The sequence below is a fragment of the Canis lupus genome, chromosome X (assembly GCF_011100685.1).
Source record: "Canis lupus familiaris isolate Mischka breed German Shepherd chromosome X, alternate assembly UU_Cfam_GSD_1.0, whole genome shotgun sequence".
NCBI classification, from domain to species: domain Eukaryota; kingdom Metazoa; phylum Chordata; class Mammalia; order Carnivora; family Canidae; genus Canis; species Canis lupus.
This window is the reverse complement of record NC_049260.1, coordinates 35833575-35848363: the sequence shown is the minus strand read 5'-3', so window position 1 is coordinate 35848363 and position 14789 is coordinate 35833575. Positions and strand designations below refer to the sequence as shown.

Here is a 14789-nt window from a genome sequence, read left to right as displayed (position 1 = left end):
GGGGTGCCTGGGTAGTTCAGTTGGTTAAGTGTCTGCCTTTGGCTCAGGTCATGATTGCAAGGTCCTGGGATCAATTCCCACGTCAGGCTCCCTGCTCAGCGGAGAGTCTGCTTCTCCCTCTCCCTCTGCCCTTCCCTCCTGCTCCTGTGCTCTCTCTTTCTCAAATAAATAAATAAAATCTTTTTAAAAAAGATTCAGGGATCCCTGGGTGGCGCAGCGGTTTGGCGCCTGCCTTTGGCCCAGGGTGCGATCCTGGAGACCCGGGATCGAATCTCACGTCGGGCTCCCGGTGCATGGAGCCTGCTTATCCCTCTGCCTATGTCTCTGCCTCTCTCTCTCTCTCTCTGTGTGTGACTATCATAAATAAAATAAAATAAAATAAAATAAAATAAAATAAAATAAAATAAAATAAAATAACAAAAAAAATAAGAAAAAAAATAAGAGGGGAATCCTGGGTGGCGCAGCGGTTTAGCGCCTGCCTTTGGCCCGGGGCGCGATCCTGGAGACCCAGGATCGAGTCCCACGTCGGGCTCCCGGTGCATGGAGCCTGCTTCTCCCTCTGCCTGTGTCTCTGCCTCTCTCTCTCTCTCTCTCTCTCTCTCTCTCTGTGTGACTTCATAAATAAATAAAAATTAAAAAAAAAATAAGAAAAAGATTCATGAGAGACACAGAGAGAAAGAAGCAGAGACATAGGCAGAGGGAGAAGCAGTTTCCCTGAGGGGAGCCGGATGTGAGACTCGATCCCAGGACCCCAGGTTCATGACCTGAGCTGAAGGCAGACGCTCAACCACTGAGCCACTCAGTCGTCCCAAGGCCAGCCATCTTGGAGATGACATGTACACGTGACTCTGGAAAGGATGGCCGTGCCTAGAATATGGGACAGATATAGATGATGAAGCATTTGGAGCCCCATAAATCCACCTATTCTAAGAGCAGAGGTGATGGATTGTTTTCAAAAATGGCTACAATTAAAAAAAAAAAAAAAGGCCACAATTTCACTTGTATGAGGGAGCTAGAGTCGTTGAACTCAGAGACACAGTAGAAAAGGTGTACCAGGGGCTGAGGAAAGGAGGAAGGCTCAGTCACTGTTCAGAGTTTCTGTTTGGGTTGATGAAAGATTCTAGAGTTGACAACGCCTAATGCTGCTGACAATGTGGGGCAATGGGAACTCTCGCTCATTGCTGGTGAGGGGACAAAATGCTATAGCCACTTTGGAAAGTAGTTTGACAGTTTCTTAAAAAACTAAACATAGGCAGGGTGCCTGGCTGGCTCAGCCGGTGGAGTGTGTGACTCTCCATCTTGGAGTCTTGAGTTTGAGCTGTTTGTTGGGTGTAGAGATTATTTTGTTTTTTAAGATTTTATCCATCCATGAGAGACGCAGAGGGAGAAGCAGACTCCATGCAGGAAGCCCCATGTGGGACTTGATCCCAGGACTGTGGGATCATGACCTGAGCTGAAGGCAGATGCACAACCGCTGACCATCCAGGCATCCCTATTTTTATTTTATTTTATTTATTTTATTTTATTTTATTTTATTTTATTTTATTTTATTTTATTTTATTTTATTTTATTTTATTTTATTTATTTTTTGTATCCAAAATCTGTTTATTGGGATAGTGTCCCACTCATCTTGATTCAGGGAGCTTTTAGTGCTGCTTCCGCCTGAAGGAGCATCCTTCTGTAAGCCTTGCTTTTCCTCCCGTGGGCTGGCAGAGGACAGTAGAACAGCCGACACACAGAACTACCGTCTTTGTGTGGCTGAAGACGGTGGTGATTTTGTAGCATCCCAGGCACTTCACGTCCATGAAGTAGGAGTTGGGGCTCTGCACCAGGCGCTTCTTCTTGTGCTTCCTCTTCTCCTCTTCCGGGGACGGGTGCAGGAGATCCTTCGCAAGGGGCATGTTCTCGTGGGGAGGTCGTCACCGCCAGAAAGGGACATCCCTATTTTTAAAGAAATGTTAAAGAAAAAAAAAAGAAAGAAAGAAAAGAAAAAGGAGGTGCCTGGGTGGCTCACTCGGTTAGGCATCTGGCTTCAGCTCAGGTCATGATCCTGGGTCCTGAGATCAAGCCCCACATAGGGCTTCCATCTCAGTGGGGAGCCTGATTCTCCCTCTTCCTTTGCTGGGCTGCTCGCCCTGTTTGCTTGTGCTCTCTCTCTCTCTCTCTCTCTCTCTCTCTCTCGCTCTCTCTCAAATAAATAATCTTAAAAAAAAGGAAAGAAATGTTAAAAAAGCCAAAACACAAAAAAACCACTAAACATAGAATCCAGTGAACGCGTTCCTTGATATTTACCCAAAGGAGTTGAAAGCTTATGTCCACACAAAAACCTGCACACAGATGTTTATAGCAGCTTATCCATAATTGCCAAAACTTGGAAGCAACCAAGATGTTTTCAGTAGGTGAGTGGATAAACAGTGGTACATCCACACAGTAAAATATGATTCAACACTAAAAAGAAATGAGCTGTCAAGCCATAAAAAGACGCAGAGGAAACTTAAATGCATGTTACTAAGTGAAAGAAGCCAGTCTGAAAAGGCTACATAATGTATACTTCCAACTATAGGACATTTAAAAAAAATATTTTATTTAGTTATTTCAGAGAGAGCATACAAGCAGAGAGAAGGGGTAGAGGGAGGGCAGGGAGCCCGATGCAAGTCTCAATCTCAGGACCTCAGGATCATGATCTGAGCCAAAGGCAGATGCTTAACCACTGAGCCACCCAGGTGCCCCATATGACATTTTGGAAAAGGCAAAACTATGAAGACAGTAAAAAGATGGTGGTTGCTAGGGGTTGGGGGAGAAGGAGGGATGAATAGGCCAAACACAGAAGATTTTTTGAGGCAGTGAAAAGAATGGTCCTGTACTAACTGTAAAAGTGCTAAGTGAATAAAAGACAGCATTTTTAAAATCTATTTTATTTTTTTTTTTTTTAGAGTCTATTTTTTAAAAGCTCTGGAGAAAAAAGAAAGCTCTGGAAATGGATGGTGATGATGGTTGCACAACAATGTGAATGTATTGCATGCCACTGAATGTATATGTAAAACTGGATAAAAGGGTAATTTTGATGTTCTGTATATTTTACCACAATACAAAAAACAATTTAAAAAAATTTTTTGAAGATCTATTTGTTTATTCATGAGAGACACAGACTGAGAGAGAAAGAGGCAGAGACGCAGGCAGAGGGAGAAGCAGGCTCCTCGCAGGGAGCCCAATGTGGGACTCGATCTTGGATCCCGGGATCACGACCTGACCAACTGCTGAGCCACCCAGGTGTCCCACAGAAAACAATTTAAATAATCTCCACGCTCAGTGTGGGGCTTGAACTGACAACTCTGAGATCAAGAGTTGCATGTTCCACTGACTGAGCCAGCCAGGCAGCCCACAATATAAAATTTTTAAAGAAAACATCTGGCCACAGTTATTACCCTCCCTGTACCTGTACCCCTCTTCAATGCAGAGCAGCTCCTCCCATCAAGAGGTGTAGCCCTTGAACCTGGCCTGCTCTTGGGACTTGCTCTGACCAATCCAAATACCAAACGTCATACCTGATCCAGGCCTCTCAAGAAGCCTTGAGCGTTGTTGCTGTTTCTGTTTGCTCTTCTGCAACCCAGCCACGTCCCTATGAACAGGCCCAGGCTAGCCTGCTGAGGGATGCTGAGACCCTGTGAGGGAGAGATGATCTGACCAGCTGAGGCCATCTCAAACCAGCCTGCCCTGGCCACCCTGGCAGTGGATAATGTAGACATGGGTGTGAACCAGGGGAGCCAAGCCCAGATTCCCCATCCACAGAATCAAGAGCTAAATTAAGAATTGGATGGGGCTCCTGGGGTGGCTCAGTCGGTTAAGCATCTGACTCTTGATTTCGGCTCAGGTCATGATTTCAGGGTTGTGAGATCGAGCCCCCTGCATCAGGCTCCATGCTCAGCATGGAGTCTGCTTAAGATGCTCTTGCTCTCTCTCTGCCCCTCCACCCCATTCATGTGCTCTCTCTCTCTTAAAAAAATAAAAAATAAAGTTGGTGTCTTAAGGCACTAGGCTTGGTGGTGGATTGTTTAGAAGCAAAAGCTAACTGTCTCAGAGTATGATGATGGACGTATATAAGGAATTTCCTGGTGAGGAGCCTAACCCTCTCAGATGCTGGTTTCTCTTAAGTTGGAGTGTTTGAGGGTCACTGCCCACTGCAGGTTCCAGGAACACTTTTGGAGATAGCTGTTACCTTCACTGATGCTGTAGAAGCCTAGAACTTCCTGGGTTCCAGCCTTATGTGTTCTTGGATTTCAGAATCCAATATGAAAGAGAGTGGGTGAATTGGAGAGCACCTAGCCAAGAACTTCTGGCGTGATGGGGCGGGCATGAGGACAGGAAGGTGTTGGGGAGCCAAGCTGGCCCTTCCCAGAAGCAGGGCCCAGTGCTCTCCTGTGAGCCTCCAGGATGCTGTGCAGGCAGCCTGGCAACAATGCCCCCACGCAGGCTAGTGAGCCCACTCTGCTTCCCCTGGTGGGAGGCTCAGATGGGCCAAGATTAATGCTAAATGTGGAGATTCTTACTCAGAGCTGGGTTTCACACCTTCTGGCATTCAATACTAGCCTAGTTTTTAATAAAAACAACACTATTTTGGTGCCGTAAACCTATTTTTCACCATCTGGCATACCCTTATGCCTCTTCTGTTTCTTCTTCTAGTACAGCCTGACAGGAAAAAACCATCATGGGACTAGGAGCTTCCTACCAACCAGGATATTACTGCACATTCAAATGAACAAGGTACCTCTCTGCAGGTTGCGGCCACTTCACTCTGAGTAGCAGACTTTTAAAAAAAACCTCTTTCTATAAATGTCAAGAGAACAAAAGACGTTTGGCTCATGAAATATTAAGATACAAAATAAGTTTGTTTTTGTTTTGTTTTGTTTTTGCATAACAGATGATGACAACCTAAAAATACCCAAAAGACTAATAAGGAAGAAAAACCACTCCTTCTGACTGAGGGGAATTGGCAAAATAATGGCCCAAACCTGTCCTCTGCAATTCCTTTGGGATCTACTAAAGGAATGGAAGGCATTGGGGAAACCAGGAGGAAAATCAGCTTTAAAAAAAAAAAAAAGATTTTATTTTTAAGCTATCTCTACTCCAGTATGGGGCTCGAACTCACAACCCCAAAATCAATAGTCACATGTTTTACTGACTGAGCCAGCCAGGCTCCCCAGGAAAATTAGCTTTGTTAGTAAAATTAGCTTAATTAGTAAAAATAATTTTCATTGGATCTAGCCTTTAACAAATCAATGGGCATTTTATGATTCTATATATTTTCTGGAGAAGTCTGATGTCAGACTTATATTCACCAGTGCCTTTTTAGTGACAAGAAGAACTACTCCAAGGCACACAAATGTCTCTAGGGAAGGGGTCTTGTGCCTCTTTTTACTCAGAGAGCCTGTGGTTTTCTTGATTCTCGAGTATGTGAGATGAGTGTGTCTGTGTGTATATATGTGGGCGGGAGGGTGGATCCAGGTTTTGTGGTTGTTTGAAGATTTTATGATTTGGGGGCGCCCTTAAAGAGAAAAAAACAGAATGGATACAGAATTAGGTAGGAGAGGAATGTTATTCAGAGTCAGAAATAAAACACAATACATAGCATTTTTTCAAAAGTAATCTCTACACCCGACATGGGGCTGGAACTCACCACCCTAAGATCAAGAGTCACATGCTCCTCTGACTAAGCCAACCAGGCACCTAACACATGGCATTTTAAAGGCTGAGAAATACAATTTTCCCCTACAGTTTTCCTCTGCAGACTCTTTGAACACCTATTTGTACAACAATTTTGTGATATCATTTTCTAGCAAGAGGAAAGAAAGATAACTTATTGTTTTTCTTTTTAAAGATTTTATTTATTTATTCATGAGAAACAGAGAGAGAGAGAGAGAGAGAGAGAGAGGCAGAGACACAGGCAGAGGGAGAAGCAGGCTCCATGCAGGGAGCCCGATGTGGGACTCGATCCCAGGACCCCGAGATCATGCCCTGGGCGGAAGGCACACGCTCAACCGCTGAGCCACCCAGGTGCCCCAAATCCACAAGAAATTTAACTACTTTCCCATTGTGTTCATATACTTCACTTCTTTTCATTAAGTCGATTATTAAACAAACCAAGAGCCCACATATCACCTCTATTCAAAATCTATCGCTTTCTCCTTTGGTGTGATCGGAAAAAATCTGTTACAGTTCACTTTTCTATGCCAGAATCGCTTCCACTGGTTGCATATGGACATACCTGAAAAATAATTCGTTTTCTAGGAAGTTTGCGATTATATTCACTGCATTATTGATGATATTCTTGGGAGGAAAATTTTCTGTTTTGATCTGCTCACAAATTTAGTCATTTGGTGATTGGAAGAATTTCCCACAGGGTAGCTTCCAGCCCTGCACATTTCAAACTTCGTTTCTCCTCCTCCCACAGCCCAGCTGCTGTGGTGCTCGATGTCATGACGCCAGGTGGGCAGTGGGATTATTCCCGGAAGTCGTTCCTACAGCGGGAGGGCCAGTAATACCTACCTCTGTAAACGGTTCCCATTAAGGGCACACTCAGTGTGTTCCCAGCCCAACTTCCCCTTAGCCAGCCCCTCACGGCCCTCGGCCTCTCCAGGACCCGAGAGGAAGGTGACAGAGTCAGAGCGGGAAGAGAGCGATCTTAACCAATTACAGCTCCAATAGTTCTCTTTTGCAAATTGTACAAACACACGCGACCAGGTGAAGCCGCTTCTGGGGCCCCGCCCAGGGTCTTTAGCAAATGAGGCGCCCTGACACCGCAGGTTCGTTAGCTCCGGGCGGGTGTGAGGGTGCGAGGGTTTTTTGTTCACTTTCTTTAGCCAGCGGCAGCGGGATACCAGAAGGCCGACTCGGAAAGGCTCGGAGCCGCTTCTCCCTTTGAGCTGAACAAACCGCTCGCCTCTGCGTCCACGCAGGTCCCGCACCTGCCAGCCCCCGGCCGTCGCCCCGGTCCCGGCCGTGCGGCCCCGCGGCCCCTAGAGGGCACCACATCCTCATCCCGGAGCCGCTCGGTTGCCAAGGGGGCGGCGGCGGCGGCGGCGGCGGGCCTCGCCCCCTGGGACTTCCGGTGCCCTGCGCGCCGGCCGAGCCCAGGTACAGCCCGCGGGGCCTGGCGCGGACGCCCTCGGGTCCGGACGACTGCTCGTGGTGCGGCAAGAGCCTCAGGGAGCGGGCCGGCTTCCTCGCTCAAGTTCCGGGAGCCCTTTCAGGTGCCCAGAAGTTTGTCCTTACCCAGGAGCACCCCCCACCTCCCGCCCCCACCCAGGGCAAAGGGCCGGGCCCCCTGCTGAGGTCTGCGGGCGAGGGGGGCGGCCTCCCCGGCACTAGGCGTCCTCTGGGGACTTTGCCACCCGTCCGGCTCCTAAAGCGTGCAGGACACTCCTGCTCTTGATTTAGGGTGTCTCGGACCTGGGAGGGGAGGCTTGTGACGGGGTGGGACCCGGAGCCGGAGTGGGCACATCAGCCAGGGAAGAAGGCGCCGGACCTCGGAGGGCCTGTGTTGGTGGCACCGCCCTGAGCTGGGCCGCGGGATGGGTGGGGTCCGCACCACCCCCATTTGGAAGCCAGGCTATGCCCGGGGAGGGGGGGGACATCTCGCGGGGCAGCCCCCTCAGAGACTGGCTGGCTTCGCTCTGGGAGTCCAGGCGGTAGCTCATATTTTCTTCCTTTTTCTTTTTCTTTTATTGAGAGAGCACAAGTAGAGGGAGAAACAGACTCCCCTGCTGAGCAGAGAGCCCCAAGGGGTGGGGTGGGGTGGGGGGGAGGGCTCCATCCCCAGGACCCTGAGATCATGACCTGGGCCGAAGGCAGACACTTAACCGCCTGGGCCACCCAGGTGCCCCTCATGTTTTCAACAAGGTATTGTCTTTGACTGCTGGGCCTCAGGGCCCCGAGGGGTCTCTAGGACAATGTCCAGAGCTCCCCTCCCAGGTCTGAGTAGAGGGTTGGGATGATGACGTAGAAGCAAAGAACTTAGGTGAGACCATCACTCTGATGAACATGAGGATGGTCAGTCCCCACAGCCTAACCCAGGGATAGCTGGATTCAGGTGTGGGAGGCTGCTGGGCCCAGTCTGTGTGGACGCCGCACATTCACATAGCTCCTAGTTGGGGCGTGGGGGTGGGGTGGGGGATAGGTGGCAGGAAGGGTTGGCCAGCAGAGCCGGTGCAGGAGGGTATCTGTGGAACCCGTGAGTCCCTTGTAGCCACAGGCAGGAAAGGCACACATATTTGTGTGTGTGTGTGTGTGTGTGTGTGAAAGTAAGCATAACACAAAAGTCACTGTATTAGTCAACTACAGTTCACTAGCATTCAGGACAGTCACAGTGCCGTGCACCCATCAACTTTATCTAGTTTCAGAACATTTTTATCCCCTCAAAAGGAACCCATCAGCTGTAGCTCCCTGTCCCCACCTGTCTCCCAGCCCCAGGCAACCACTAATTTTTCTGACCCTATGGATTTGTCTGTTGTGGATATTTCATATAAATGGAATCATAGAATATTTGGTCTTTGGCTTCTTTAATTTAGCGTGAGTTTTCCAAGGTTCATACACATCCCAGCATGTGCCAATTCTTCATTCCTTTTTGTGGCCAACTAATATTCCATCGCGTGGACATAATTGTACTGCATTCGGTTTACCTATTCGTCTACAAATGGGCACTCGAGCTGTTTCCACATTTCGGTGATTCAAATACAGACACCTACCTTTACTCTGTGTCTTACCCTCATCTGGGGGCTCTTCGGGGTCCAGCGCTTCCTGCTAATGCTGATGTGAGCAGGTCTTCCAGCACGTGCACCCTACTCTAGCCCAGGGAACCTCAGGACTCATCATGCTCAGTCTCAAAGAGAGTCCACCTGGAGTTATTTGTGTTTCCTCCCAGGCAACAGGCCTTTACAACTCCCATGCCAGAAGCCACTCAGGTGCCCCTGTAAGTGTATTCTTAATCCCCTTCACCTATTTCCCCCATCCCCCCACCCACCTCCCCTCTGATAACCGTCAGTTTGTTCTCTATATTTAAGAGTCTGCTTTTTGGGGGACGCTTGGGTGGCTCAGCGGTTGAGCATCTGCCTTCGGCTCAGGGCATGATCCCGAGTCCTGGGATGGAGTCCCCCTCAGGCTCCCTGCAAGGAGCCTGCTTCTCCCTCAGCCTATGTCTCTGCTTCTCTCTGTGTGTCTCTCATGAATGAATAAATAAATAAAGCCCTTAAAAAAAAAGAGCCTGTTTTTTTGGTTTGTCTCTCTTTTTCTTTGTTTTATTTCTTAAATTCCACATGAGTGAAATCATACAGTATTTGTCTTTCACTGATTAATTTCACTTAGCATTATACTTCTAGATCCATCCATGTTGTTGCTAATGGCAAGATTTCATTCTTTTTGATGGCTGAGTAATATTCCATTGTATATATACATATATGTTTATATATGTATGACAACTTCCCTATCCATCTTTTGATGGACACATAGATTGCTTTTATATCTTGGCTATTGTAAATAATGCTGCAATAAACATAGGGATGCATATATCCTTTTGAATTAGGGTTTTTGTTTCCTTTGGGTAAATACTCAGTAATGGAATTACTGGATCCTATGGTAATTATCTTTAAGTTTTAGAGGAGACTTGATACCATCTTCCACAGTGGCTGCCCCAGTTTGCATTCCCACCAGCAGCGCATGAGGGTTCCTTGTCTCCACATCCTCGCCAACAATTGTTGTTTCTTGTGTTTATTTTACTTATTCTGACAAGTGTGAGTTGATAGCTCATTGTAGTTTTGATTTGCATTTCCCTGATGATGAGTGATGCTGAGCATCTTTTCGTGTGTCTGTTGGCCATCTGAATGTCTTCCTTTGGAGAAATGTCTATTCATGGCTTCTGCCCATTTTTAAATTGAATTTGGATTTTTTTTGGGGGGTGCATAATTGTTTTATCATTTCTATGACAGTATTTTTATATCTTATTAATTATTGAGTTAATAATATAGACATGTTGCAAAAGCAAAAGGTAGGGCGCCTGGGTGGCTCAGTCAGTTAAGTGTCTACCTTCGACTCAGGTCATGGTCCCAGGATCGAGCCCCACATTGGGCTCCCAGCTCAGTGGGGAGCCTGCTTCTCCCTCTGCTTCTGCCTTTCCCCCCTGCTTGTGCTTGCTCGCTCTCTTCCTCTCTGTGTCTGAAATAAAATCTTAAAAAAAAGCAAAAGGTATGAAAGGTTTACATTGAAAAGTGTGTTGCTTCTATCAGTTTATGTGCATGCATACATTTTTCCCCTCAGAGGTTAACAATTTTACCAGTTTTTAATACATTTTTTTAAAGATTTATTTTTTTTAAAGATTTTATTTATTTATTCATGAGAGAAAGAGACACACACACACAGAGGCAGAGACACAGACAGAGGGAGAAGCAGGCTCCATGCAGGGAGCCCGATGTGGGACTCGATCCTGGGTCTCCAGGATCACGCCCTGGGCCGAAGGCAGCGCTAAACCACTGAACCACCAGGGCTGCCCCAGATATATTTATTTTAGAGAGAGAGCGCATGCACAAGCATGGTGGGGGGAGAGGGAGAGGGAGAAAGAATCTCAAGCAGACTCCCATCGGCACAGAACCCAACTTGGGGCTCAATCTCATGACCCTGAGATCATGACCTGAGCCAAAACCAAGAATCAGGGACACCTGGGTGGTTCAACGTTTGAGCATCTGCCTTTGGCTCGGGCACAATCCTGGAGCTCCCGGATCGAGTCCCATTGGGCTCCCCTCAGGGAGCCTGCTTCTCCCTCTGCCTGTGTCTCTGCCTCTCTCTCTGTATTTCAATGCTCCATCTCAGGATCCTGAGATCATGACCTGAGCTGAAGGCAGACGCTTAACCAACTGAGGCACCCAGTTGCCCTTTTCATCAATGTTTTATAGTTTTCAGAATACAGGTCTTTCACCTCCTTGATTAATTTTATTTGTAGGCATTTTATTCTTTTTGGTGCAATTGTAAATGGGGTTTCTTAATTTTCTTCTTCATTATGAATGTATAGAAATGCAACAGATTTCTATATATTGATTTTATATCCTGTACCTTTACTGAATTCATGGATTAGTTCTGAGCTTTTTGGTGGAGTCTTTAAGGTTTTGTTTTTTTTGTTTTTTGTTTTTTGTTTTTTTTATGAGAGACGGGGGGGCGGGCAGAGACACAGGAGGAGGGAGAAGCAGGCTCCATGCCGGGAACCTGATGTGGGACTCGATCCTGGGACTCCAGGATCACGCCCTGGGCCAAAGGCAGGCGCTAAACTGCTGAGCCACCCAGGAATCCCCTTTAAGGTTTTTTATACATAGTATCATGTCATCTGCAAATACTGAAAGTTTTATTTCTTCCTTACCAATTTGGATGCCTTATATTTTCCTCATCTAATTGCTGTGGCTAGGACTTCCAGTACTATGCTGAATAAAAGGGGTGAGAGTGGACATCCTTGTCTTGTTCCTGATTTTAGGGGAAAGCTCTCAGTTTTCCACCATTGAGTATGATGTTAGCTGTTGATTCTTCATCTGTGGCCTTTATTATTCTGAGGTATGTTCCCTCTACCCCTGCTTTGTTGAGAGTTTTTATCATGAATGGATGTTGTACTTTGTCAAATGCTTTTTCTGCATCTATTGAAATGATCTTATGGCTTTTATCCTTTCTCTTGTTGATGTGATGGATCACATTGATTTGTGAATATTGAACCACCCTTGTATCCCTGGTTTATTCCTGATCATGATGAATGATTTTTTTCTAATGTATTGTTGGATTTGGTTTACTGATAACTTGGTTGAGAATTTTTTCATCTATGTTCATCAGAGATGTTGGCTTGTCCTCTCTCTCTCTCTTTTGTGATGTCTTTAACTGGTTTTGGAAGCAGGGTAATGCTGGCCTCATAGAATGAATTTGGAAGCTTTCCTTCTTCATCTATCTTTGGAATCGTTTTTTGTGTGTGTTTTTTTAAGATCTTTATTTATTTGACAGAGAGGAGAGAACACATGCAGTAGGAGCAGCAGGCAGAGGGAGAGGGAGAAGCAGACTCCTTGCTGAGCAAGGAGCCTAATGTGGGACTTGATCCCAGAACTCTGGGATCATGACCTGAGTCAAAGGCAGATGCTTAATTGACTAAACCACTCAGGAGCCGCTGGAATAGTTTTTGAAAATAGGTATTAGGGGATCCCTGGGTGGCTCCGTGGTTTAGCGCCTGCCTTTGGCCCAGGGTGTGATCCTGGAGTCCCGGGATTGAGTCCCACGTCGGGCTCCCTGCATGGAGCCTGCTTCTCCCTCTGCCTGTGTCTATGCCTCTCTCTGTGTGTCTCTCATGAATAAATAAATAAAATCTTTAAAAAAAAGAAAGAAAATAGGTATTAACTCTTCTTTAAGCTTTTGTTAGAATTCCCCTGTGAATCTATCTGGTTCTGGACTTTTGTTTGATGGAAGTTTGGTGATCACTGATTCAATTTCATTGCTGGTAATCGGTCTGTTCATATTTTCTATTTCTTCCTGATTCAGTTTGGGGAGGTTATGTTTCTAGGAATTTATCCATTTCTTCTAGGTTGTCCAATTTACTCACATATAATTTTTCATAATATATTCTAAGAATCCTTTGTATTTCTGTGATGTTGGTTGTCATTTCTCCTGGTCATTTCTGATTTTATTGGAGTCCCTCTGCCCCCTATATCTCTTTTTTTTATGAGTGTGGCTAAAGGTTTATTAACTCTGTTGATCTTTTCAAAGAACCACCTCCTGAAGCACCTGGGGGCTCAGTGGTTGAGCATCTGCCTTGGGCTCAGGGTGTGATCCCTGGGTCCTGGGATAGAGTTCTGCATCGGGCTCCCTAGAGGAAGCCTGCTTCTCCCTCTGCCTATGTCTCTGCCTCTCTCTGTGTCTCTCATGAATAAATAAATAAAATCCTTAAAAAAAAAAAAAAAACACCTCCTGGTTTCATTGATCTGTTCTATTGTATTTTTAGTTTCTATTTCATTTATTTCTGCTCTAATGTTTATTATTTCTTTCCTCCTACTTGTTTTGGCATTTATTTGTTCTTTTTTTCCTGACTCCTTTTGTTATAAGGTTAGGTCTTTTATGTGAGATTTTTCTTCTTTTTCTTTTCTTTTTTTTTTTTTTTAGATTTTATTTATTCATGAGAGACACACAGAGGCAGAGACACAGGCAGAGGGAGAAGCACACTCCATGCAGGGAGCCCAATGTGGGACCTGATCCTGGGAGCCCGGGACCACGCCCCGAGCCGAAGGCAGATGCCCAACCGCTGAGCCACCCAGGCGTCCCGAGATTTTTCTTCTTGAGGTAAGTCTGTATTGCTATAATCTTAGAACAGCTTTTGCTGTATCCCAAAGATTTTGGACCATTGTGTTTTCATTTTTATTCATCTTTATGTATTTTTTAATTTCCTCATTGATTTCTTGGTTGACCCATTCATTGTTTAGTAGCATATTATTTTACCTCCACGTATTTGTGTTCTGTCCAGGTTTTTTCTTGTGGTTTATTTCTGGTTTCATAGCATTCTCTTCAGAAAAAAATGCATGATTTAAAAAAAAATTTTATTTATTTATTTGACAGAGAGAGAGCCAGAGTCCATGCAGGGGGAGCAGGAGTGGCACTGCTCAGCAGGGAGCCCAATGTGAGGCTCAATCCCAGGATCATGACCTGAGCTGCCCAGCACCCCAAAATACAGGATTTAATTTAATTAAGTCTTTTTAAATTTGTTGAGACTTGTTTTGTGGCTTAATGTGATCTTTTCTGGAGAATATTTCATGTACACTTGAATGTGTTTTCTGCAGTTTTAGGATGGGATGTTCTGAATATATCTGTTAGACCCATCTGGTCCAATGTGTCATTCAAAGCCACTCTTTCCTTGTTGATTTTCTGTTTGGATGATCTATTCATTGATGTAAGTGGGGTGTTAAAGTCCCCTACTATTATTGTATCATTATTGATTTCTTCCTTTGTGTTTGTTAATTACTACTTTATGTAATTTGGGTGCTTCCATGTTGGGTACATAAATATTTACAATTGTTGTACCTTCTTGTAGGGTTGTCCCCTTTATGATTATATAGTATTCTTCTTTGTCTCATTACAGTCTTTATTTATTTTATATTTTTGTTAACTAGGCTCCAGGCTGGTGCTCCAGAGTGGGGCTTGAACTCACAACCCTGAGATCAAGACCTGAGCTGAGATCTAGAATCAGACACTTAACCGACTGAGCCACTCAGGTGCCCCTACAGTCTTTATTTTAAAGTCTATTTTGGGGCAGCCCTGGTGGCTCAGTGGTTTAGCGCTGCCTTCAGCCCTAGAGACCTGGGATCAAGTCCCACGTCAGGCTCCCTGCATGGAGCCTGCTTCTCCCTATGCCTGTGTCTCTGCCTCCTCTCTCTCTCTGTGTCTCTCATGAATAAATAAAATAAAATCTTAAAAAAATAAAAATAAAAAAGTCTATTTTGTCAGATACAAGTATTGCTACCCCAGCTTTCTTTTCACACCCACGTGCATAACAAATGCTTTTCCTTCCCTTCATTTTCAATCTGTGTATGTGTTTAGTCTAAATAACTTTTTTTTTAAAGGAGACTAACATTGGGTTGTCAACTTTGTGTTTTAGCAAGTTAGAGCATTAAAACAGCAACAGGGGATCCCTGGGTGGTGCAGCGGTTTGGCGCCTGCCTTTGGCCCAGGGCGCGATCCTGGAGACCCGGGATCGAATCCCACGTCGGGCTCCCGGTGCATGGAGCCTGCTTCTC

At 45.6% G+C, this 14789-nt stretch overlaps 1 protein-coding gene across 1 annotated transcript; it reads right to left on the bottom strand.

Annotated features, from left to right (window-relative positions):
* Nucleotides 1-1584: 1584 nt before the first annotated feature.
* LOC119878016 (40S ribosomal protein S27-like) lies at nucleotides 1585-1930 on the bottom strand. Its single transcript, XM_038586493.1, has one exon. The coding sequence runs from the start codon at nucleotides 1899-1901 to the stop codon at nucleotides 1647-1649; it is 255 nt and encodes an 84-aa protein (XP_038442421.1). The 5' UTR covers nucleotides 1902-1930; the 3' UTR covers nucleotides 1585-1646.
* Between the last annotated feature and the right edge of the window lie 12859 nt (nucleotides 1931-14789).

Excerpts from the sequence above, each read along its gene's own strand:
- LOC119878016 (XM_038586493.1), bottom strand. The coding sequence starts at position 1,901 with ATGCCCCTTGCGAAGGATCTCCTGCACCCGTCCCCGGAAGAGGAGAAG.